Here is a 24,490-nt window from a genome sequence, read left to right as displayed (position 1 = left end):
AATATCAATTCTGGAAACTACATATAAATTGAGCAAACTTTCTAGTTGTGAGCCATGATTTTAATGAATAACATTATGTTGTAATTATGATAGAAAAGTAATATAATGAAATCAAAATATAATTTGACACACACCTTACTAAAATTCTTAAAATATTCATACACTTTATCACTGACAGACCAAGAAATTCAATAGAGCTGCAGTTAACATTTACCACAAGAATATAAAACAAAATTTTACGAGTGAATGACTCAAGTTCAATATCAAATTTGTCACATTTTAACTTTACATGAAGTGTTCCCCCAAAGCCACATGCTCGGACTTGACCACGCCCCGTCATTCAAATTGCAGAAATTTCGGTTTATTTTATAGTAAACTTGACTATAGCACAAATGATTCAATGTTAGTGCGTAAAAACAACAAGCAAAATATTAATTACTAAGTTTACAATCTTGTGTGTGAATGTTTCATTAAAGCCACGGTTGCCAACCATGAAACAAACGAGATAAGTTCCTTTCATCGGTTGCCTCTCTAATCAAATGGTTTACCTGTCCTTTAACACTCAACACTGTGCCATCTTCTACACCGTCAATTTTTTGTCTTAAGCGGACCAAAACACGTTCGGCCATTTTGTTTACAGAGTTTTCGTCATCACTAGCACTGGACTTATTTCTTTCTAGGAAAATGTTCCTTTCGGGAATGTCAGAGATATCGAGATCAGGTTTCCTCTGTAATGTCATCACTTTCAATGGACTCAATGTCCACACGTACAGAGGATCATAAAGTAAAACCTAAAAATGAGTTTATGATACATTTATCATCGAAAAATATTATTCATACTGAAGAAAAATTTGTAGACACCTGTACTATGGTTACTAAAGCTTCTTGCGATGTTCTCATCAATTCTAAAGATTTCTCACAACATCTTCTGAAGGTACCTTCAATACCACAAATACCCATACCGTCCACCAAATCTCGAGTTAAACGAAATGGAACCGTTTCAGGTGTAGGTAACATTTTTCCTTGTTCAAAAGCGACACCTTTATCATTACAAAGACAAACGATTTTTAGAAATGAAGCAAAAGATGACGACAATGTTCTGTTGTCACGACATTTTCTCACCAAGATCTATGTGAACAAGCTCTGCTGTATGACAATCGATCAAAATATTCTGAACATGACGATCTCCAAGACCGACAATATATCCAACTAAATAAAACAATTGGAAAACTAAATATACATCCAGTTGAGCCAGCAAAACTGGTTGTATCATAAACAAAAAATTTTACCAATTGATGCAGTAGCGACACTGCGAGTGTAAGCGAGTCGTTTTGCAAACCAAACAGACGGTTCAGTAAATTTCTCAGTAAAGAAATGTCGGAACACAGGATGAAAACGTGACGTAATTTCCTAAAAGATTGACCAAGTAAACGTCTATAATTAGGACAGTAATGAATCCACTGAAGATGCAGGGGTGAATACCACATCAAAATCTCTACAGAAGAAATGTAGGACTGACATTATTTTCGATTGATTGTTGAAAATTTAATACATAAATTTTTGCATGTTTGCTCAATAAACTGGTGATTATGAATGACGAAAAAACTAATAAAGGTTGTGTAGTCGAAGTCACAATGATATTTAAATATATTACTGTTAATTAAATCACGGGAAAATAGATTTCCGCCATTTTCCTTTGTTTTGAAATCACTAGTCGCCGGTAACGTCCTTAAACAGCCGGCTATCGACGGCAGCTATCGACGGCAGCTATCGAAGGCAGCTATCGAAGGCAGCTATCGACGGCAGCTATAGAAGGCAGCTATCGAAGGCAGCTATCGAAGGCAGCTATCGAAGGCAGCTATCGAAGGCAGCTATCGAAGGCAGCTATCGAAGCAGCTATCGAAGGCAGATATCGAAGGCAGCTATCGAAGGCAGCTATCGAAGGCAGCTATCGAAGGCAGCTATCGACGGCAGCTATCGAAGGCAGCTATCGAAGGCAGCTATTTCGAACTCTGAAACTTTGATCACACATGCTAAGATTTTCCTAGTGCACCCCTCTTGGTATTTAACGTTCAATCCACCACTGAATAATTTAATCATCATATGATCGTGAAAACTATAAACAATAGCGATAACAATATTATTAACACCACTTGAAGATAAATTTACCTTATAAACTTTGTATCTTTCGTTTGCATTGACATTGGTTACGCTCTGTGATGGGTGAAGATCGTTTCATTTCAATGTTTTTCGGGTAAGAATTTCCAAGAAATAAGTAATACCTGCATTTTTTTCCTACATTCAGTAGAAGAATAATCTTTTGGATAATAGCGTTTGTGAGCTCCAACATTTTTTCCATTCGTCCCAATGAGATAGTTCCCTAAAGGAATGGTATTTTCACACCACTCAAGCAGACCACTCCGTTGTGATAAAGGTAAAACCTGAAAATATCAATGCAAATGATTCATTTTCACTTTGAAAAGTAACATTTCAAAAAGCTATAGAGAGTCATCAAACCTTATAAGTCCTGATTCTCAAACTGCGTTTTCTCGTCTCGGCATTTTTCTGAAGAAGAGTATTAACCATTCCAAATACTTGTTGCATAATGGCATCTTGTCTAAGGTCATCTTTTCCCTTTATAAAATGATAGAAATACAAACAGCCAATCGAAATTATTTAAAGTATCTCAACAAATTTTTACGCACAACTATAATGCTTAGATGCTTGTACCGATATGAACCCTCACAGTTGCATGTATTTCAAATGTAAATTCAAATCATCCAATGAGAAAAAACTCCGTTTATCACATCTAACGATATGATTTTAGGAGATGCCGTATTCTCAAGGGTCTCTCGTTAAGAAACCACAAAAGAAATAAAACGTAAAAAGATCCGTTGCAAAAAATAAATAAACAATTATGCAATAGTGGACAGCAATACATCATATACGAACAATAAGCCTTTAATAACCGAGCGCGAGGTCTTTACGGAGAAATAACGGACGCCCTTTTTGTACAGACTGAGCGCCCGCGAGGTTTGTACAAAATGACAGAGGTCCGATATTTCTCAGTAAAGACCGAGAAAGCGAGGTTATTAAAGGTTTATTATATGGCATTATTTGACAAGAAACGGGGCTTGCTTTCTCGTCTTTGCTGTTTTTTACGGTCTGCCTTTCACTTTACTAGTTTTTGTCAGTAAAAAAGAAATCTTTTCAAATTGTATCGTCTGGATAGTAAAACTGTTTTCCAAGTGTTTTTCCTTCGACTCACATTCGTAAATGGTTTTTTGTTTCGTCTTTTTTTTGCGTTTTGCTGTTTGCATTTCGAAGTTTGTTTACATTTGACTGTAAAATTACACGTTTTGGACCGTAGTCGATTACGGGAAAATAATGAACCGGCAAAAATGTTTCTGAGCCAATCAAAGCGCGCCATTTGGCCGGAAGTGACGCTTGCCATATAATAATTCACATCAACTAACTACTCAACATTACATTCTGTGATGATAAGTATCTCCTTCTAGCTTTTCCCTTCAATAATTAAATCCCAAAGGGATATATTTAATCGAGTCACTGCATTGCAAATTTACAAACTCTAAACTCCACCTTGATTAACTGCCTTCGTTTAACTCCGTCAGATCCGATACACTGCAGTATCTTAGGAAGATTAACACCTCCACATAAACTGAACTTTGGATCAAATCTTGTAATGGAAATTATGTTGTCATAACGACATGTTTTATCAACCTAAAATGTAATTTTAAAAAGTTCATACGAAAAAGCAAAATGCATGAATAATTTACGTAGAAATTCATAAAGAAAAACGTTTTGTTTTTTAAGATTTAACATAAACAGGCAACGGTGATCATTCAAAAGTCAATGTCAAATGTTTGATAAAAAATGCTCACCAAAAAATAGTTACATATACAAAATATCGTTACATTACTTCAAGTTCCACAGTCGGTATAGCAACATCATTTAAGTTGGTGAGGCGTTTCAAGGTTATGTCTGGTAATGACAACGGACCTTTAAAATAATGTGTTTTTTCTTAACTGGTGATGAAAGATGCACAAAAATGAAAACAAATATTAGAAGAAACATTGAGATGATTAGAGTAATACCATGTAAGATGAATATTTCTAAAATTATATAAATAAATGATTGCCATGTACCCTTCTGTGTTTTATGCTGTGTGACGTCATAATTTGCTAACTCAATGTACGCTTCAGACAGTTTCTCCATTGATGATAGGATAGACGGTTTAAGTTGACGCACTTTCTCGATGATAGCAACCGCTGATTTTAGACGATCCTACATAGGAACGTCATAACATAAGATTCGTCAAACATTTTTTACGTCAATAATATCACAAGAGACGCCACCTGATCAACGTAACTTTTCATTGCTTCTTCGTTCGTTTTTTTCGACATTTTTTTCTTCCCCGTCATTACACTACCATTCAAGTAGATTTTGTCCTTGTCAGCATTGATCAAAGCCAATATTATCCATAAAACATGATGAGGATGATCTGTTGCTGTCATGATTATCAACTAAATGATAAAAAATTGAACGAACGAATTAAAATAACCCATAAAAAACGAAAAATGTTTAAAAACATGCAACTTACTTGGCTTAAAATTTCCTGGAAGCGCGTACACTGTGAAGATTTAGAACCAAGTCGGGCGGCAAGTTGATACATAAGCGGTATGAACTTGAAGGTTTCCACTGACATTTCTCCTTTCTTACAAAATATCTCTTTCTAAACGTGAAAAATGGAAAAACGTCGATGAAATGATTTGTAAAACATAATAACATCCCTTACCTTGATAACTTCATTGATTAAATCATCTTTTGAATTTTCCAACCATAGAGAACAAATTCTAAAAATTTGAAGATCGTGTTTTCCCTGAAATGTAAATAAAAAATGACTTTACATCTTTTATATGTTGTAGATGACTATAACCAACTTGAAGAATAGATAAATTTATAATTTTATATCTAATGTATCTTATAATTTAAGTCTTATTTCCAATAAGAATTTTATTGTGGAATGAAGTTTTGTTTATCATCGATCTTTTCAATAAAACATTGAAAACATCTTACCCCAACTTGCAAACATCGAATGTAGTTTTGGATGGCTTTTTGAAGGTATTTTACGCGATCATCGTTCATTTGAATGACTTCGTGCTGATCAGCCTCCATTTGAATACACAAATCTCGTAAATAGCGTCCTTTGTCAACACCGTGATTACGAAGATTTTCAACTTCACTCTTTAACAAACAGAAATATTTGAAACATAAAATGCATGTTTGAATTAGGGAATGGAAAAATTAAACATGTACAATTTAACAATTCATGTTTTACCTTCAATTCCTTCATTATAGATGTCTTATGAACAAAATCCCAAGATTTCATATACTCGTCGATGTTTTTATATTGACGATCAGCAAACCGAGCCAAGGAATAAAATGCCTAACGAGAAAAATCAAAAACAATGAATAGACTCGTGGCTAGTAGAAAAATAAAACGAGCAAACAAAAAATTACTATGAATAGAAAACCTACTTCAACAGACGATTTGCATGTGTTTCCACTCAATTCCAGTAAGTCCACAGCCTGACAAATCAACAAAACAATACAATTGTAAATTTTGTTTATTACACACGATGGGATATCGACATAAAAAACGTCGAAAGAATTTTATATAAATGTTCATTTCACCTTTTCTAAATATTTTTCCATGATTGTGTTCGGGTTCTCAGCACGAGTTTCAGCAAGCCAGGTACCATAAAGACAGAGACTTTTTGCGTACAAAAGTTTCGATGATTCCGAGGTGCATTGCTAAAAAACGTTTATCATAAATTGATACCAGTAAAACAAAAAAAAAAACCAATAAAAAGTGGGAAAAAAGGCAGGTATTTCAAGTATCCTGATTTTTTAAAAGACACATTTACTAAATTTTAATGAAAGTGTATATTATACATAGCTGAACATTAAAATAAAGCAAATCAGGCACGTCGCTACAACGTTAATTGGGGAAGGGGATCTGAATGTTTATATGTTGAGTTTTGCTCAAATGATTTGTTTTGAAAATCAATTAACGTTGTGGAAACAAACGTCTGAAACAAACAATCATACTTTCAGAGAATTGTTAATTTGTTTCATTTTTTTCATGGCTGTCTCGTGTTCGCCTTGACTCCAAAAAACTTTTGCCTCTTCCACATTCCAACTATTTGATGTCGAGATCTTTTTGTCTTTTTCGAGAGACTTTATGGTTGCAATGCAGTTTTCAGAGACCTGAAGAAAATTTTGTAGTTTGCAACCATAAATCATTCTGTTTATTGAGTAGCAGCATTTTCTTAAATTAGTAAGTTTCAATCTAGTGTTTTATGTAAAATATTTTTACAGTGAGTTCTTACCTGGTAACTACCAGCATGCCTAGCTAGTATAGAGACCATTTCACAATGCCTGAGAAGTACTTCATGTATACATTTCCGCATTTTATCATTCTCACAAATTGAATGAAGTTCTTGCAATAATGTTTTACGTAACGTTAATAATGGTTCAATAGTATCAATTTCATGTATGGTTTCAGGTATCTCTGTAATCCATTCATTAAGTTGACATTTTCGAGCGTCTTCATCACTGGAAAACATTGTAGCGTCATTTAGAATATTATTTAATATTTTATTTAGTATTTATTTAAGAGTCCATTGTTTTCAATTTTGTAATGTTTTAGTAATGTACCTTTGTATTAGAGTGTTTCCAGCCATCTCTAGTTCACGTAAACATTGAAGTTGTAATATTCGACAATACAATTCATTAAAACCTTCCGTATTTTTCACACATATTTTTTTCATTATGTTGATTCTACATGAAGTAATTAACGAGTGTTAGAGGGAAATATAGTAAAGCTTATGTAAGGCAGAGTTTGAAACAGTTATTTTTGTTACGACAATAGTGCTTGGATATTGTTCAAACTGATACAATTAACATAATTGAGAGTTAAGAAGATTCAAACCTGCAATCATTAATGGATGAATAAAAAAATTTCAGATCGTTACTTCTTAAGAATTGAATGTTTTTATAGATGCATTGGTTAACGCCTTCACAATCTACAGTCAACTTTTCACTGAAAATATTTAAAAAACTGTCATCATTTGAAGTATTGAATCAAAAATGAAATGGATTACTTAATGTCTTTATCAACATCCCATATTCTGTTCCGCCAGGCAGATTGATACTGCATCTCAAGAAACTAAAACATAAAATGAATGCGTCAAAACTCGCTATGACTAAAACTTATTTGATCTTTAAACAATACCCATCACAACTAACTAAATTAAAGTTACGGCACTAAATTTTTACCTCCGGATGACAAGAATCACTCTGAGCTTTCAAATAGCTATAGGTCACATGATCTAGACCAAACATCTGTAAAATCTTTAATTGCAATAAATATAGAGAAACATTAAACCAAGAAAATATTAAAAATCAATCAATAAGTTAAGTCAATGTTTCGTCATTAAAATTACCTTAACAGTAGAAAGACGAGACGACTGATCTGAATGACGACAGTAAACATCGAGTGATCCTAAAGAAAGAAATTTCTTCTTCAATGTCAAACTTTAATAAAAATTTTAAAACAAGTAATACTAACTCAACGCTTTTCCCCAATATTTTTCCTGTTGGTAGGTTTGTATTCGGGTTTTCAAATCAGTGGAGACACCAGATCCATAAATTGCATCTGGTTCACCAATTGAAACATACGCTTCAAATAAAACCCTTTGATAGTTTATCTCTGAGCTATCTTCACTTAGGTCACTGTCTATTTCCATCATTTCCTCGTATGATGCTGACGTCAAGCTAAATGACGCCATTTCATTTATATAAAATGATCAATAATTTTTTATAATTCAAGTATTGAAGCTTACTTATAAACATCTTTCCATATTTCTACATAAAGAATTGAGGTAAAGTACGCTGAACATTTTGAAGCAGCTTCAGCCAGTTCTAAGTAATTGAGATCCAACCAGAAATTACTATCCCAAGAGGTTCCGTAAGTCCCTGAATCCATGCGTCGAGGTTGTTTACGAAGATAGTTAACAACATTAAGAACTGTATGAATAGAGTTCAAATTTCCTACGAAAATAAAAGAAATAAACGATATATGATTGACTCGAACAAACAATATGTAGTTTCTTGATTGAAACCAACATCACTGTGGTCAACTTATCGACCTTCTCTTTTGGTAGAACTTTCTGTTGTGGCGATGAGCGGGGTACTGGTACGACTTTGATGGGAAAACGATTCAACGTGAAATGAGACAATGCTTCCAAATTGTTCAGACAAAATTTCACGATGAACTGATCCATGATTTGATAGAATATCGTGTACGAGAAAAGGAAACACGAGATCAGCAAATGGCGACTATAAAAGATGTCGAGTTTGAATTATTTATTAAACTAAAACTCCTTTAGAAAAACTCTTACATAAAATATCTCTTTCGCTAAACATTTTAGAAAATCTTCTCGGAAAAACTCCAAACAAATACTGAATAATTCTAATAAGCAAACGCGAGCTTAACGGAACCAAATTAACGGAATGGTTAAAGTTCTGTAAACTCCATTTACCTGTTTTCTTAATTTTGTTCAAACATACAAACGACGTCTGTTTCCCAAAAAATTCATTAAACTTGAGCTTATATACTATTGACTAATGTAGAAACGAAACAAAAACAATAAAATACTAACATGAACTCGACATATTTTAGAAAGACATCGCAAAACTTCGTCCTCAATGACGTCACTTTCAATAATGGTCGATGTAAGTGTGGAGATCCAATCGTCGTGACTTTGGAAGTTGTTGGGATTCCATATGTCAGCATTTCGTACAATTTCAGAAAAACACCGAACATTTGATGGCATATCTTTTTCGTCATTGACATTTTTCTAAATATTATTAAACAATTGTAGAAACATAAAATAATTAAAATATCATACATGTGAATAATTTAGAAAAATAAGAAATTGCACCTTTTTTCTTCGAGATGATTTGAAAGGTTCAAGATAACAAAATAAATCATCAATTTTCTTCTTTTCATAAATTTCCATGAATGATCTGATTCTAGATGTCTTTAAGATTTCTCGTAAACACGAAGCAGCTGCGACGACTTTCTCAATGCTGGAAGAAATGAAGACTTTAACTTTAGAATAAGGAATAAACCTTATAAAGCAAATGGTTTGAACCGAGTATCGTTACATGTTTGTGTAGATCGTCCAGGTTGGTATCTAAGAAGGACTGTTTTGTTGTTGTTGACTGACGTTTCGAAGGCTACCGTTAAGGTTGTCGAAACGTCAGTCAACAACAACAAAAACAGTCCTTCTCAGGACTATACCAACCTGGACGATCTACATTTACAAACATGTAATAAACCTTATATTGGAAATATTAATTTCTTTTTACCAACAACATTTACGAAATGGAAACAGTTGTATTAGAGCAAGATATTTTAAGGAAGTGTTAAATAAACTTCTTGGTTTGTTCAATTAAAACTAAGATTTGTTTGTAACTGTATTGTTTAAAGGTTGGGACATTATAAAAATAGCTTGACTTTTTACTGATTATGCACTGTTTCGGCAAACTTCTGTACTTAATTTGATTACTTCCAACGCAGAGAAAACGTTAATTTTAACCATTTCTGTCTATAATGAATTTAAAAACTAATAATAAAAAATCTCAAACGACGAGAATGTGAACTATTACTTACTCTTTATGAACAAGACAATTATTTAATGAGTGGAGAATTTTCGCATAACGACAATTATCTTCATCGCCTTCCAAAACTTCACAGGCCTTAGAATAACTGAACTTTTCAATATCTATATAAAGTTAAAAAATTATTGTCATTAATTTTTTAACTAGTCTTGGAATAATAATTCCATACAATATACGAGGTATGTTCATGATTAAAACAAATGGCGTACGAGCAATCTAAGCCTTCAGCCTTTTTCAAGAAATGATAGAAGCTTCAAACAAGGGATCTAAGGTTAGTGGAAAGTTTAAATTGAATAGTAATTCGAATCAGCAATAAATTGTTCATATATTTATTTCATTCCGTGTATTTTTCATAAAATAAACTATATGTCAGCAACATTAAAGAATATCATAAAGATCCACACAGCTTCAGTTTTTTTGTCTAATAATTTAATACCTGTTTAAATATGTTCATAACAAGTTGATCTCTTTTAACTTTCTGTTCATGAACGAAAACATTCATTAAACATCCTTGGCTCGTTTAATGTTGACATGACTAAAGACTTAAAGTTTTTTAACATCGATGTAATAAGTCAAGCCATTTGTATAGTCTAAATTAAACCCCATTTTCAACTCTTGAGTTATGAAACTATTAGCTTGTCAACTGCACACTTGCAATGTGATACACGAAAAGCATCAGAATTATCATGAAACAAATTATCAATACTCTAACGTAACGATTATCTTACACACAGCACAATATGAACTGTGTAGCTGTGATTCTTTCATTTACACTTGAGAATTCATGTCATTGGTGATATTTATAATACATTGTGACTTACTTTATCCTGTTTGTAAAGCTGCCTTGACGATTGTTGCATATTTTACATACCTTCCAAAGAAATAAGAGCTAACGGCGACATATTTTGAATACGTAAACCAATTTGAGCTAAAATTTTGCCAACTTCATTTTAACTTCACTCGTTGAATTTCTAGACATCTTTATCAACCTTTTCGTCATGTTGAAAAGTAAAATTTCTACAGATGAACCTGCAAAGAGTCATAAAGCTTTCATCGAGTCATTGGAAGCTAAAATACATGTAAAGCCTACCACCAAAATCTCTTCTTTCCACATTATTTAGTTCATTTTTAAAATGAGAAAATCTGGAACGAAGATAACGTAAACCTTCCACTCTTGATGAAGATTGAAAATTATCTTTCATTGCGAGAGTAGTTTCAATTTCCTGAACATAAATAAAAATTAAATGTTTCATATTCGTAGTTGAAGATCACGCGATAGAAATTTGGAAACGATCATGAAGACAAGAGAAAACAACAAAAGATTACAATCATGGAATTATACATTATTAGCGATGATGTTTGTGAATCACGATGTTGGTCATTACTTTAATGAAATAGAGCAATGTTAGTGTATTTTAAGATTATGTATTTAACGTGAACTTACCGAAGCGAGTGAAAAATATTGCTTTTTATGTCGGATAGACCAGTAAACTTCATTGAGTGTTGTAAATCTAACTTCGTCAGGAAATGGATGAAGACGAGAAATACTCAACTCTAAACTTCTTTTATTTTCCACAATTAAAAACTTCAACAAACTGAACGCCTTAAAAACAAAAACAAAAAAGATTTCTTTAACTAGGTTAAACTTAAGTTTAATTCAACAACATTCTACGAACCTTTTCAGAACGACTGTCGTTCATCAACACCACGGGCAAAACTTCATTTACAATGTCGTGAAGATAAAGATCAATTTCCTGCAAGAGTTTAATATCTTTAAAGATAAAATTGTTTTAAGACCATCAAAAAATGCGTTAATTGTCAGAAAATACGGACGGCTGGATTCAGAAAAATATTTAAGTTAACGCACAAGCCACGAAAGAACAACATTTGGCACAATCTCGAAGTACAATTTTTTTCGTTTGGCACAATCCACGGTGGCCTACAGCACGAAACAAATCAACTGGATACAGCACGAATCACATCAAAGCAGGCAAAGCTGGATAACTGGTAGGATAAAAAAGTACAAGGATATGACAAACCTGTGCAGAGAAAGTCAAGGCAGCTTTACAAACACGATAAAGTAAGTCACAACTTCCAGTAAATATATCATTGTTCATTATTGCCATAATTTCACTCTCATCCAGTGAATTCGAAATTTTCAACATGTTTTTCGTGTTGTCACACGCCATAGTTCGTAATAAAGTAAATATGATATCTCGAACAAGAAATGGCCTAAAACTAACCAAACGTTTATCTAAATCATCAAGAAGAAACGAGACGAACATTCGATACATTCGAAGATAGGAACGTCTTCTATGGATTATATGAGTGCTTTCTAAAAGTTCAGACAATCTCAAAAGGATTTTTTGAATGTTTTCCTGAAAAAAAAAATAGTAAAAATAAATCGAAAAATATTTTACAAGTATAGAAGATTATTGATGACATAATAATGAAAGACGTAATGAAAAAAATTAAATTTACAACATAAAGTGCAAAATGACGTTTGAAGCTAGGAAGGCCAGTAAAAGTTTTACGTATGTAAAAAATAACAACACGCAACCACAAATATGCTCGACTAGGAATAACCATGTTCGTTCATGCATAACTAGCTTCAGCAAGTATGCTAATGATGTAAACATTACCATACCTTGCGTTTACATAGAACGGAAACAAGATTACCACATTCACTATGACATTTTGTGAGATATTCAAAGGTGGCTTTGATCGCATTTGATGTGAAATTTGGATGTTGAATGGGTGGATCATCGTGACTAAAAATGATAAAAGCGTGTAAACAAAGTTGTATCGATAAACTAAGGTTTGGATTCAAATTCAAAAACATGAAGTTGTTTTGTAGTTCCTTCAACAGTCTCCATGAATGTAAGTGGTAAATTTAGCAGAACCTGGCAAAATTGACATTCTCGACGATAACGTAAAGGAGTCGTAAAATCACCATTAAAAACACGCAACGCCCTAGCGCTTACTGTCTCGAGTATCGAGGGAATGGTTCGACGCTGTTATTCATGTTAAAATTTTTCTTGTCTACACACGAAAAACGAATATATGTTCATCAACAACATGAAGTACCTCTTAAATTGTAAATTGTCTGACACCTCATTAGGACAGTCATGAAGTTTTAACAACAATTCAACTACCAGTTCATCAAACTTTGACACCGTCAGTTTATCTAAAACCTACAAAAAATGAAGAAAACATACAAAAATCTGAGATGAAACAGCAATGTTTTGTAGTATTAATATGGTTTGCAGATAGTATGTACGTCTATTGTAGATTTTTACCAAAAATTAAGAGCATACCTCTTTTTGAAGGATATTTTCAATATAAGTATAACGATCAAAAGCCGTTTGCTGATCTACTTCATGTTGATTACCATTACGAGCTTGCTTAGCCATACACGGAACAATGACTGACATAATTTGACTAAAATCTTCAACCAGAATTTCTGTCCAGTCTCCATCATTTCCGATTTCGCGCCCCAATGTCGCCAGGGCTTGAATATCTTTATGCCATACTAAATGTGGCATAATTGTGGATCGATGAGCCCTAAAAGCAAAACATGTCAGTTAGTTAACTATTTTTACTGAAGGCAACTAAAACATTTTGTTTTTCTGACCAGTCCAAACGTTCTTCATGCATTTTATTACATAATTATGCAGCAAGAGACAAAATATTTGAATGAATTCATGTAGGAAATGGAATGAATTATTTCAGTTGCTCATAATGAACCTCAAGAAATGAGCCAGCGATGTACATTGTACAGCTTTTACAGGAAAATCCTCGAGTCGAAATGCGTGATGTAACCAACTATCAATAATTTGTCCAATGTGAATGGATATAAAATCATTCAATGATTTGTAACCCAATATTTCACTCATTTGATGAATAATCTTAAATGAAAACAAACAAATAGAGATACACAAAGTAACAAATAAATCATTGATGTTTCATGTAATAAACAAATTTTGTAAGACAGCAAACCTTTGCGACAATATATTCGTTAAATTTTTGTTCTTTGACAGCTTGAAACAGTAAACACATGGCTTTGCCCTCACACCAACTGCTTGTGATGATGATAGATTTTAAAGCAGACAAAAGACTACTTTCTCTATTTCTTATCTCGTCCTTTGACGCATCATCAGTAAGATTTCCCTTTAATAAATATTGAAAAAGCGAATAGTTTGAACCCGGCATGTACATTGTCTATGTTAGTAGCGTCCTGAGAAGGACTGTTAGTGTTGATGTTGACTCATTGATGTTTTCTACAAAAATCATACGACTGCTGCAGTCTTTTAAAAAGAAAGGTACATATGCATATCCCACGTTAACAACAAAGGTACATATGCATATCCTACGTTAACAGCAAAGGTACATATGCATATCCTACGTTAACAACAAAGGTACATACGCATATCCTACGTTAACAATAAAGGTACATATGCATATCCTACGTTAACAGCAAAGGTACATATGCATATCCCACGTTAACAACAAAGGTACATATGCATATCCTACGTTAACAACAAAGGTACATATGCATATCCCACGTTAACAATAAAGGTACATATGCATATCCCACGTTAACAACAAAGGTACATATGCATATCCTACGTTAACAACAAAGGTACATATGCATATCCTACGTTAACAACAAAGGTACATATGCATATCCTACGTTAACAACAAAGGTACATATGCATATCCCACGTTAACAATAAAGGTACATATGCATATCCCACGTTAACAACAAAGGTACATATGCATATCCTACGTTAACAGCAAAGGTACATATGCATATCCTACGTTAACAATAAAGGTACATATGCATACCCACGTTAACAACAAAGGTACATATGCATATCCTACGTTAACAGCAAAGGTACATATGCATATCCTACGTTAACAATAAAGGTACATATGCATATCCTACGTTAACAACAAAGGTACATATGCATATCCTACGTTAACAACAAAGGTACATATGCATATCCTACGTTAACAACAAAGGTACATATGCATATCCTACGTTAACAACAAAGGTACATATGCATATCCTACGTTAACAACAAAGGTACATATGCATATCCTACGTTAACAACAAAGGTACATATGCATATCCTACATTAACAGCAAAGGTACATATGCATATCCTACGTTAACAGCAAAGGTACATAAACACTCTTACCTCAACAACAAGAGATTTCACAAGATACTGAACAACTAGATCAAACATATTATCCTGTACATCTGGTTTTGCAGGAATACCAGAGATTTTGGACTCAAATTTTAGAAAGAGTATGGAAGTAGTTTGAGAAACATAAACTCGTACTTCGTGACTTGTATCACATAAAAGTTGAGGAAACATTTCAGTAAGATGAGATTGCGTCAAACCTGAACAAATAACAAAATTTAAAGATTAGAAAACACCAAGTAGTTTTAACAAAAGACCCATGCGAATTCATGTTAAAAAATATTAATCATAAACCGTTACTATTGCTGTCTTTCGTTTCAATAAAAGCCCATTCCTTCTCTGCATCAACCTAAAAGTAAAGCTATAAAATGACGACTTTCCTCAGTTCATTTCGGTTTGTTTCATAAAGTTAAACACGTACCCGAATATAACTATTCAAGCATTTAGCAAAGTCCAATCGGACGGCAGAACAATAGCTGCTATCTCGAAGATTCCTGTATAAAAATCGCAAAATATTCTTGAAATCAAAGAAAAAACGAATTACGTAAAAATATAAACCGTAAATTTTACCAGAATGCTTTCAACATATGTAACAACAAATCCCGACTATCCTTTAACTCATCTGTCGTTTTTCTATTTCTGAACTGTGACGAGATCTGAGAAAGTAGACGTAATGCAGTTTGGCATTTTCCTTGATCTTTACGAAACTTCGATATAAATTTCCTAAAGAAAATGAAAATAAGGAGAAAAAATAGGCGAAAAAGGATATGTTAACGTACTTTTGACTCAATTTTTTAATCGTTTTTCATACATAAGAATTTGCAGCATCGTTAGAAGATGGTCACATTTGACACGGCCAAGACATAAAAAAGGCACAGATGAAAAGAACTAAAAATTTACATTAAAAATTGATAAATTACTAAAATTGCTATTATAGAAAACGCTTAGTGACAACGCGTGAGCTTACCAACTTTGAATGAAATGTTTTCAGAATATCAAACTTCTAAAAATAAAGATACAATTAAAGTATTTAGTCATTTAAAATAAAACGGACGACAAATTTACCGCTGAACGAAAGAAATCAAAAATTTTATCTTCCAGAGGTCTAAGACAATGTGACGATTCATCTTCTTCTACTGCGCATGAGCAGAGTAAGCTAACGATCTTCATGTAACAAAGTCTTAACTTTTCATTTCGAGATAAACTATCTAAAAGAAACATGAGATATGTATATCTACGAAGATTAACAAAGTTTGAAGATATCTTATAGTAATCTTATTTTTACCTAAATGAAAATCTTGATTGGATTTTTGGGTGGCAGATTTATCAGTGGATTCAAACCCATCCTCTACTCCATCTGATTCAACAAATGTTCCATCAAATACATCAATAGCTACTCGTGTTTTGTTTTGTTGTCGATTCTAAATATAAAAAAAACGTAAAGTTCACTTACTGAACGGTTTCAATATATTGTTTTGTAATGTAAATATAAAACTGCAGTCTCTGAGCAAGTGGAGATAATTTACCTCTTCCAAGACAATATTCATCATACAATTAATCATTTGCTTCGGCATCAAAGACCTCAAAATTTTCATAGTTTCATTAAAATACTCTTCAAAATGTTTTTTCATGTTCTAAATAACGATGTCAAAATCAGAGGTGTTTAGTAAAATAATCAATAAGTTTGCTTAGTGAAATATTACATGAAGTATAAATGAGATTAGAAGACAATACATGCGTTATTTAAACATTTATATTTCATTACCGTGGAGAAATAATCAAAGAGAAACAAATCCTTTAAAATGTCCCCAAAGGATTGAGTGAGAGCGTTTTTTTCTAAATCATTTGGATGACGTGAGCATTCAAACATTCCTTGAGACAAAGCTTTAAAAATATTCTACAACAAAAAAATAACAACAACATTGACAAAAATAAACATGGTGCCGAACTAAAGATGATCAAATGACCATTTTGTCACCTGTGAAACAAGAAAGAGCGAGGATTTCTTTAGATCTTCGAAAGTGAAAACTTTCAAATGAAGCATTAATCCCATAAGTTTCGACATTAAACTGCAAAAGTTTGCAAAAAATCCGCATTTCCCATCAATAGATTGAAATTTTTGAGATGAGGATAATCCACAGCACTTAAAATAAAGAAAACGAATAAGAAAAAATGTATGAAATAGTTTACACGTTTACAAAAATTCAGCAGTTTTATGTCACCTCTTCTGATTCCATAATTTTCTCAGATATTTCCACCAAACGTTTAACAAGATATTCCAACAACTCACTAACCGTATCATTTACAGCGGACGAGCTTCGAATTTCAATAAATAAAATTTGAAGAAACGAGCAACTGTTACGTAAAAGCTTATTAATACGTAATTACCTTTGTGTTTTATTTAAAGTGTTCGAGTCGACAAGCGAAGACTCCACCATCTGTCGAGAGCAATTCATGGTTCAAAAAAATCGTGGGTAACAATATAAGTAAATCAAGAATTGAATAATGAAAGGTTTCCGTTACGTCGTAGTTTTCATTGATTCAGAGAAATCAAGAATAAAACAATGTATTTACCTCATCGAAAGAAGAGACAAGGTAATTTGTCTCAATTCTCTTCAATTTTTCGTCAAAATTACTGCACGAAGCTCTGTAAACATATAGATATGGCAATCAACAGCATTACTCGTTATAATCATGTAATGAAAGAGCAAAGGAAATATTTTTTTAACAAGGGCGATGATCACCTTTGAAGTGGAGGTTGAAGCAAAGAACATGAACATTGTCGTTGAGTAAGAATTACAAGAATATACGAAAGAACATCCTTACGACATCTAAAGAGTAAAATATTATTTTCAATATACTATATGTGAACATTTCTTTTAACCTCACAAACATCGAATAATGTTTTTAAAAAATAAATAACTTCTCACTCAGTCAAAATATGTTTGCTTACACTATACATAGATTGACATGATCTTAACAACAAAAAGTTATAAACTCTTTAATCTTATGACATTTTTACCTTGAAAATAGTTTTGTATAAGTTACAAAAATACTTGAGCCTTGCTCTTCAATCTTGTTCTTTGGCGGCAACAACCAATCAAATAACTGATGACGTAACGGATAATGACATGGTACATTTTGAAAAATGTTGTTTGACAGGTTGAAATGTTCTGGCAGAGGAAACGCTGTGATGTACGTGCAGATAAAGTTTAAGGAATCACTAAAATAAATGATTGAAAAATGAATAATGTTAATGACAGAATAAAGGCAACATGTCGATGGTGTGAAGAAATAACTACGATGGTGAAAAAAGATGACGATGGACAAATGACGATGGTGAAGCAGATAACGATGGTGAAGACAGATAACGATGGTCAAGACAGATAACGATGGTGAAGACAGATAACGATGGTGAAGACAGATAACGATGGTGAAAAAAGATAACGATGGACAAATAACAATGGTGAAGCAGATAACGATGGTGAAGACAGATAACAATGGTGAAGACAGATAACGATGGTGAAGAAAGATGACGATGGACAAATAACGATGGTGAAGACAGATAACAATGGTGAAGACAGATAACAATGGTGAAGACAGATAACGATGGTCAACACAGATAACGATGGTGAAGACAGATAAACGATGGTGAAGACAGATAACGATGGAAGATAACGTGGACAAATAACGATGGTGAAGCAGATAACGATGGTGAAGACAGATAACAATGGTGAAGACAGATAACGATGGTGAAGACAGATAACGATGGTGAAAAAAGATAACGATGGACAAATAACGATGGTGAAGACAGATAACAATGGTGAAGACAGATAACGATGGTGAAAAAAGATAACGATGGACAAATAACGATGGTAGCAGATAACGATGGTGGAAGACAGATAATGGTGAAGACAGATAACGATGGTGGAAGAAAGATGACGATGGACAATAACGATGGTGAAATATAAGATAACGATGGTGAAGTAGATAACGATGATGAAGACAGATAACGATGATGAAAACAGATAACGATGGTGAAGACAGATAACAATGGTGAAGACAGATAACGATGGTGAAGACAGATAACGATGGTGAAGAAAGATGACGAAGGACAAATAACGATGGTGAAGACAGATAACGATGGTGAAGCAGATAACGATGATGAAGACAGATAACAATGGTGAAGACAGATGTAACAATGGTGAAGACAGATAAACAATGGTGAAGACAGATAACCATGGTGAAGACAGATAACGATGGTGAAAAAGATTCGTGGACAAATAACGATGGTGAAGACAGATAACGATGGCGGAAGTAATAACGATGATGAACATAGATAACATGATAAAAACAGATAACGATGGTGAAGACAATAACAATGGTGAAACAGATAACCATGGTGAAGACAGATAACATGGAAAGAAAAGATGACGAAGGACAAACAACGATGGTGAAACAGATAACGATGGTGAAGCAGTAACGATGTGAAGACAGATAACAATGGTCGAAGACAGATAACGATGGTGAAGAAAGATGACGATGGACAAATAACGATGGTGAAGACAGATAACGATGGTGAAGTAGATAACGATGATGAAGACAGATAACGATGATGAAAACAGATAACGATGGTGAAGACAGATAACAATGGTGAAGACAGATAACGATGGTGAAGACAGATAACGATGGTGAAGAAAGATGACGAAGGACAAATAACGATGGTGAAGACAGATAACGATGGTGAAGCAGATAACGATGATGAAGACAGATAACAATGGTGAAGACAGATAACAATGGTGAAGACAGATAACAATGGTGAAGACAGATAACGATGGTGAAGAAAGATGACGATGGACAAATAACGATGGTGAAGACAGATAACGATGGTGAAGCAGATAACGATGATGAAGACAGATAACAATGGTGAAGACAGATAACGATGGTGAAGACAAATAACGATGGTGAAGACAGATAACGATGGTGAAGACAGATAACGATGGTGAAGATGGGTAACAGAAGTTAGAAAATTCATAATCCACTTACTGTGAAGAACTACAAACGGAATTTGTCAGTAATTTCCATGGTTCTAAATCAGCATTTACAAGTTTCTCCTAGAGCGTTGACAAAAAACATGCATTTAAATCATAAAAAGTCAATTTTCAAATCAATACAATCATCACAAACAACATTACTACAACAAAAAACGAAGCAAAACAACATACATAACAAACCTTCACAATAACTTCTAAAAGCTGAAAACTAACATCTTGTAACGCGTGAGAACAACAATTTCTTAAAGTACTGTTCCAAATGTTGCTCCAAGTTGTCTTTACGATAGCATTTTCAATGTTTACTTCAGGCAAATGGCAATGCTGAGAGGCGAAATGCTTTTCACATGTCATGACGGCTAGAATTATTTCAACCCTACAAAGAAATTATATAAAAAGAAATCGAATCAAATCAAAATTTTAGTGGAGGTCTTTATTATTTAAAATATTTTGACCACAACTGTGAAAAGAAATGAAAATGAATAAGTGATTATACTCCAACCTTTTACTCTCAACCTGTAATTTATAGAGTGAACAAATCAAGGGAACGTATTCTTCGCTGGGAAGTGATCCTGGGAATGTCGACAAGATTTTTGTTGCTATCTGAAGCCTTAAAAAAATATCAAAACAATTAAAATATACATGTTAAAGTATCAAATATATAAAACGCAGAATTTTAAACCTCACCACGATAATAAAGTTGATGTCTCTTGACTATTATTGAAAATATCAACTAAACTTGTCCAACATATATCAATTTTTCTTCTCTTTAAAGAATTGGAATCTTCAATAGATTATATAAAATATTCTTTTATTATAACAAGCTAAAAAATCACGAAGTTTTTTTACACGATTTTTCGAGATTATCAATAAATGTTGAGATTTTTTTCTTATAGCCACCTTCGACCTCAGAAAACATTCTTAAATTTGATCGTGATAATTTCAACAAGTTGAACACTTTTCAATAAGTCAACCAGATTTTATCAAGTGTAGCCACCTCGACTGAAAAACACGACATGACAAAACTGCGTCTGGCCAATGAGACGCAACATTGAAATTGATGTTAACCAAAATAAACATTGCTTAAATGATCGTCATTATAGAAATTGTCTTACAAGTATCCATCATTTTTGTTTAATAATTTTGAAAAATCGCGTCCATAAAAAATCGCTCGTGTAGCCCCGGCTTTAAATATACAATTATTAATAGTAATTATTAATTAGAGTACCTTCGATTGTACTGGACTCTAATGATATAAGACTTTTAGATTGCAACCAGAACAGCTAATGGTAAAAAATGAAAAGATTTACTACAGATTCAGAGGGTTAACAAGTAGTAAAACAATGTGTTGATGATATCTACAATCTACGCAGTGTTATGTATGTACACACCTGATGACACACGTGTGACGCAAGATTGACCATAGACGATGTAAGACCAGATTCCAACTTCATACTAGATCAAATAAAACAAACGATACACAACAAAAACAAGAAAAATACCTAATACGGAAGAATCAGGGTTGTACTTTTGTCCTCTCACGCGTCCGCTGGCTTGCTCGATCTCCGAAGAAATTGTTTTATATAACTTCAGAAGACATTTCTACAACAAAACAAAACTACATCAATATTTTCTGATAGGTTAGTACATTTTCGTGGTCATGAAAATACATTCATAAAATGCAACTCTGATTATCTGCCATGAGATTATCGACATATTGTTTATAAATGATTATCGGGAGATTGAATTTAAACAATTAAATAGCTGCAATTTAATTCAAAACAATTGTTAACAAGACCTTCCACTGTGAAGAATTGAAACACCAAGCGCCATGTTTTTCGTCACAGACACCATGTGGATGATGAATCTTCATTTGTAAATTTAGAATTGTCACCAAACTTTCCTGACAAAGGATTCAAACAATTACCTCATTCAAAATCATGACCACATTAAACGATAACTAAAAATATAAGTTTTCAACTGTAACATAACTAGCAAAGTTTTCACCTTCACAGAAGCAGGTATTGGTTTGATCCAAACTTGCAACAGATGTGGAATAATATCTTCACCAAGCTGACAAAGTTGACAGCGATAATCAATTGCTACTGCTTTAGAAAATGTCAGTAGAGCATTGAGGAGAAATTCCAAGAATTGAGCATTATTTTCTTTACTAAAATAGCAAATCAAACAAATTATGGCAACAAAGAATATTTATTCGAAATTTATCTCCTGTTTTAACCTTTTGTTATGTTGCAACCCTCCTGTTGTATGTGTTGTAACCCTCCTCCCCTGTTGTATGTGTTGCAACCCACCTACTCTCCTGTTGTATGTGTTGCAACCCACTTACTCTCCTGTTGTATGTGTTGCAGCCCTCCTGTAGTATGTGTTGTAACCCTTTGTTGTATGTGTTGCAACCCTCCTGTTGTATGTGTTGCAAACCTCCTGTTGTATGTGTTGTAACCCTCCTGTTGTATGTGTTGCAACCCTCCTAATCTCTTGTTGTATGTGTTGCAACCCTCCTGTTGTATGTGTTGTAACCCTCTTGTTTCATGTGTAGCAACCCACCTACTCTCCTGTTGTATGTGTTGCAATCCTCTATTTTTATGTGTTGCAACTCTATTGTTACTTCAATAGTACCAAAATTCAACTAACCTTAAACCTTGAATAATCATGCCAAAAAATGTAAAAAGTTGTGTAGATGTCAAATCAACTTGAGCAGCAGCAGCCGAAATGATATGCATAAGTGTCTTCATGGAAACAGATCGTTCTCCATTACATGATGTGATAAGAGTACAAGTAGTTGAGATCAAATCTAAAAAATAACTTTCAAATTGTGTGCAAAATATATCAATACATGTTACAACAACAAAAGAATCATTACCTTTCCATAAAAGTGATGAAATTTCACAGCAATATATTTTTGAAGTAAGTACATGTTTTAATAAAATGTTTTGATAATCAATAACAATTGCTTTATCTTCGTGTTTTAACATATGTAAAATATGCTGAACAAGATCTTTTGCATTTAAACGATTCAAATCTCCTATAATATAACAAAAGGCAGGTACATTAATAATTCAGTTCATAAAGGAGTTAACCATTCTATTGGAAGTAAAAATTCCGTATGTTTCAAAGCTTTGAGATCATTAATCACATTTGCAATAAATAATCATGACCAAAAAATTTAATTTACTCTATATAATTAATAAGCTTATCGTTACCACATAGATAAACAGTCTTGTTAATACTAATTAAAACAAATAAACTTAAATAGAAGCATCTTATAAAAAATAATGACATTCTTTCCTGATAACTCTCCTTTTCAAAAACTTTTTCCACTTTTGCTATTGACTTTGAAAAACTACACATTTTGCTCTATATTTAAAAAAAACTTACTGTTGTCTGCTATCTTAATGACATATTTCAAAAATGATATTGCCTCCTAAAAACAATAATTTAAGATCATTCAAACAAGACATGCAAAGAGAAGTTCTTTCATGCACTGTACAAATTTCAAAGAAATTATCAAGATGACACAAACCTGTCTCTTTTTTTCTTTATTATTAATCAAAGTTGACTGAGATGTTCTTGATTTGTTCACTTTTAAAATTTTAATTTCATTTACAACATAATTTTGAACAGATCTTTGAATACAATCCCAAGTGATGGCATTTTTCTTGCCAACATCAGAGTTTATATCAATCAATTTTACTACTGTTGTTTTTTCCAAAAAGCATTTCATTTTGTTGGCATGTTTCTAAAGAGCAAATGAAGTTCATTGACACGTTCTGCCTTAAAAATGTATCCTTAGATTGCTAAGTAAATTTCAGAACTTGATACATCATTGATTATTTATGTCCCTACTAGACATGCTTCATTACAGAGTCAAGCTGAAGATTAGCTATATAGCACTCATTGCCATTTGCAATGCCAGCCAAACTCATCCAATGCATGTATTTCGAATCATTATTCAATTCTTTACAAAATTCTGCATTTTTTTTCCAGTGATTAAACAATTGGCTGGTAAACCTTTCATATTTTAAACCATCTTCTTCCCCCCACCCCTCCCCCTTCTGTTTGGTCATTATGTTAAGAACTGCACCCTAGTTTTAAGACAAACCATGTAAATGAACATTTGTGTTTATTGCTTACATTCCGTTCAGTGGCCTTGCTTGATTCAAGGAAACGCAATGAATTTGCAATATCTGCTTGAATTTCTAGAGACATTCTTCAAATCATGATATGATCTTTCAGTTTTAGATCATCTACAACATGCTTGTCAATCTGCATGACTAGGTTATGACAGCGAAACCACACAACATTTACATCCGTAAGTGAATTTCTGAAGTGAACAAGATTTATTTTAAATTTTTTGTTTCACGTGGAGAGCCGACCGAGGAGAATTGAGGCCACTGACCGCATGCTGACCGAAGATGGATCGACCCAAGGCAGCTGCTGT

General features: G+C 33.2%; 2 protein-coding genes across 3 annotated transcripts; both read right to left on the bottom strand.

Moving 5' to 3' along the window:
- Positions 1–42: 42 nt before the first annotated feature.
- On the bottom strand, positions 43–10,995 carry LOC124446402 (serine-protein kinase ATM-like). The gene is made up of 32 exons (XM_046997249.1): positions 10,862–10,995; positions 10,643–10,800; positions 9,764–9,875; positions 9,030–9,177; positions 8,748–8,945; positions 8,235–8,424; positions 7,929–8,136; positions 7,655–7,860; positions 7,530–7,588; positions 7,363–7,437; positions 7,188–7,252; positions 7,016–7,126; positions 6,742–6,864; positions 6,414–6,639; positions 6,133–6,291; positions 5,716–5,835; positions 5,560–5,610; positions 5,360–5,467; positions 5,098–5,265; positions 4,817–4,900; positions 4,622–4,753; positions 4,377–4,544; positions 4,167–4,305; positions 3,941–4,020; positions 3,601–3,741; positions 2,518–2,634; positions 2,283–2,441; positions 2,170–2,214; positions 1,290–1,410; positions 1,123–1,209; positions 862–1,040; positions 43–791 (listed from the first exon to the last, which is right to left on the bottom strand). The coding sequence occupies exons 2-32, from the start codon at positions 10,671–10,673 to the stop codon at positions 471–473; spliced, it is 4,131 nt and encodes a 1,376-aa protein (XP_046853205.1). The 5' UTR covers positions 10,674–10,800; positions 10,862–10,995; the 3' UTR covers positions 43–470.
- Positions 10,996–15,857: 4,862 nt separating this feature from the next.
- LOC124446403 (serine-protein kinase ATM-like) lies at positions 15,858–24,428 on the bottom strand. Of its 2 annotated transcripts, none has more exons than XR_006948421.1 (25): positions 24,184–24,428; positions 23,573–23,788; positions 23,428–23,473; positions 22,913–23,074; positions 22,684–22,843; positions 22,039–22,201; positions 21,830–21,934; positions 21,560–21,633; positions 21,423–21,486; positions 21,260–21,314; positions 20,719–20,815; positions 20,534–20,641; positions 20,215–20,407; positions 20,027–20,094; positions 18,003–18,203; positions 17,725–17,811; positions 17,555–17,627; positions 17,369–17,418; positions 17,203–17,296; positions 16,959–17,123; positions 16,746–16,877; positions 16,507–16,614; positions 16,266–16,401; positions 15,948–16,188; positions 15,858–15,868 (listed from the first exon to the last, which is right to left on the bottom strand). XR_006948421.1 is itself a non-coding variant. In XM_046997250.1 (25 exons), the coding sequence occupies exons 1-25, from the start codon at positions 24,256–24,258 to the stop codon at positions 15,912–15,914; spliced, it is 2,847 nt and encodes a 948-aa protein (XP_046853206.1). In that variant the 5' UTR covers positions 24,259–24,428; the 3' UTR covers positions 15,863–15,911. The 2 variants fall into 2 exon arrangements, 1 of the variants encoding a protein (XP_046853206.1); XM_046997250.1 differs by having other exon boundaries at positions 15,863–15,983; positions 16,046–16,188.
- Positions 24,429–24,490: the final 62 nt, after the last annotated feature.

Source organism: Xenia sp. Carnegie-2017, unplaced genomic scaffold, assembly GCF_021976095.1.
Source record: "Xenia sp. Carnegie-2017 unplaced genomic scaffold, XeniaSp_v1 HiC_scaffold_22, whole genome shotgun sequence".
Classification (NCBI taxonomy): Eukaryota; Metazoa; Cnidaria; class Anthozoa; order Malacalcyonacea; family Xeniidae; genus Xenia; species Xenia sp. Carnegie-2017.
This window is presented reverse-complemented; position numbering and strand designations above follow the sequence as displayed.

Excerpts from the sequence above, each read along its gene's own strand:
- LOC124446402 (XM_046997249.1), bottom strand. The coding sequence starts at position 10,673 with ATGTCGCCGTTAGCTCTTATTTCTTTGGAAG. Across the intron at positions 3,742-3,940 it reads TACCGACTGTGGAACTTGAA|GTTGATAAAACATGTCGTTA; the intron begins GTAATGTAACGA and ends ATTACATTTTAG. Across the intron at positions 2,635-3,600 it reads AACGAAGGCAGTTAATCAAG|GGAAAAGATGACCTTAGACA; the intron begins GTGGAGTTTAGA and ends CATTTTATAAAG.
- LOC124446403 (XM_046997250.1), bottom strand. The coding sequence starts at position 24,258 with ATGTCTCTAGAAATTCAAGCAGATATTGCAAATTCATTGCGTTTCCTT. Across the intron at positions 18,204-20,026 it reads TCCGTTTGTAGTTCTTCACA|TGATTCCTTAAACTTTATCT; the intron begins GTAAGTGGATTA and ends CATTTATTTTAG. Across the intron at positions 16,402-16,506 it reads TGAATATTGTCTTGGAAGAG|AATCGACAACAAAACAAAAC; the intron begins GTAAATTATCTC and ends TTTTATATTTAG.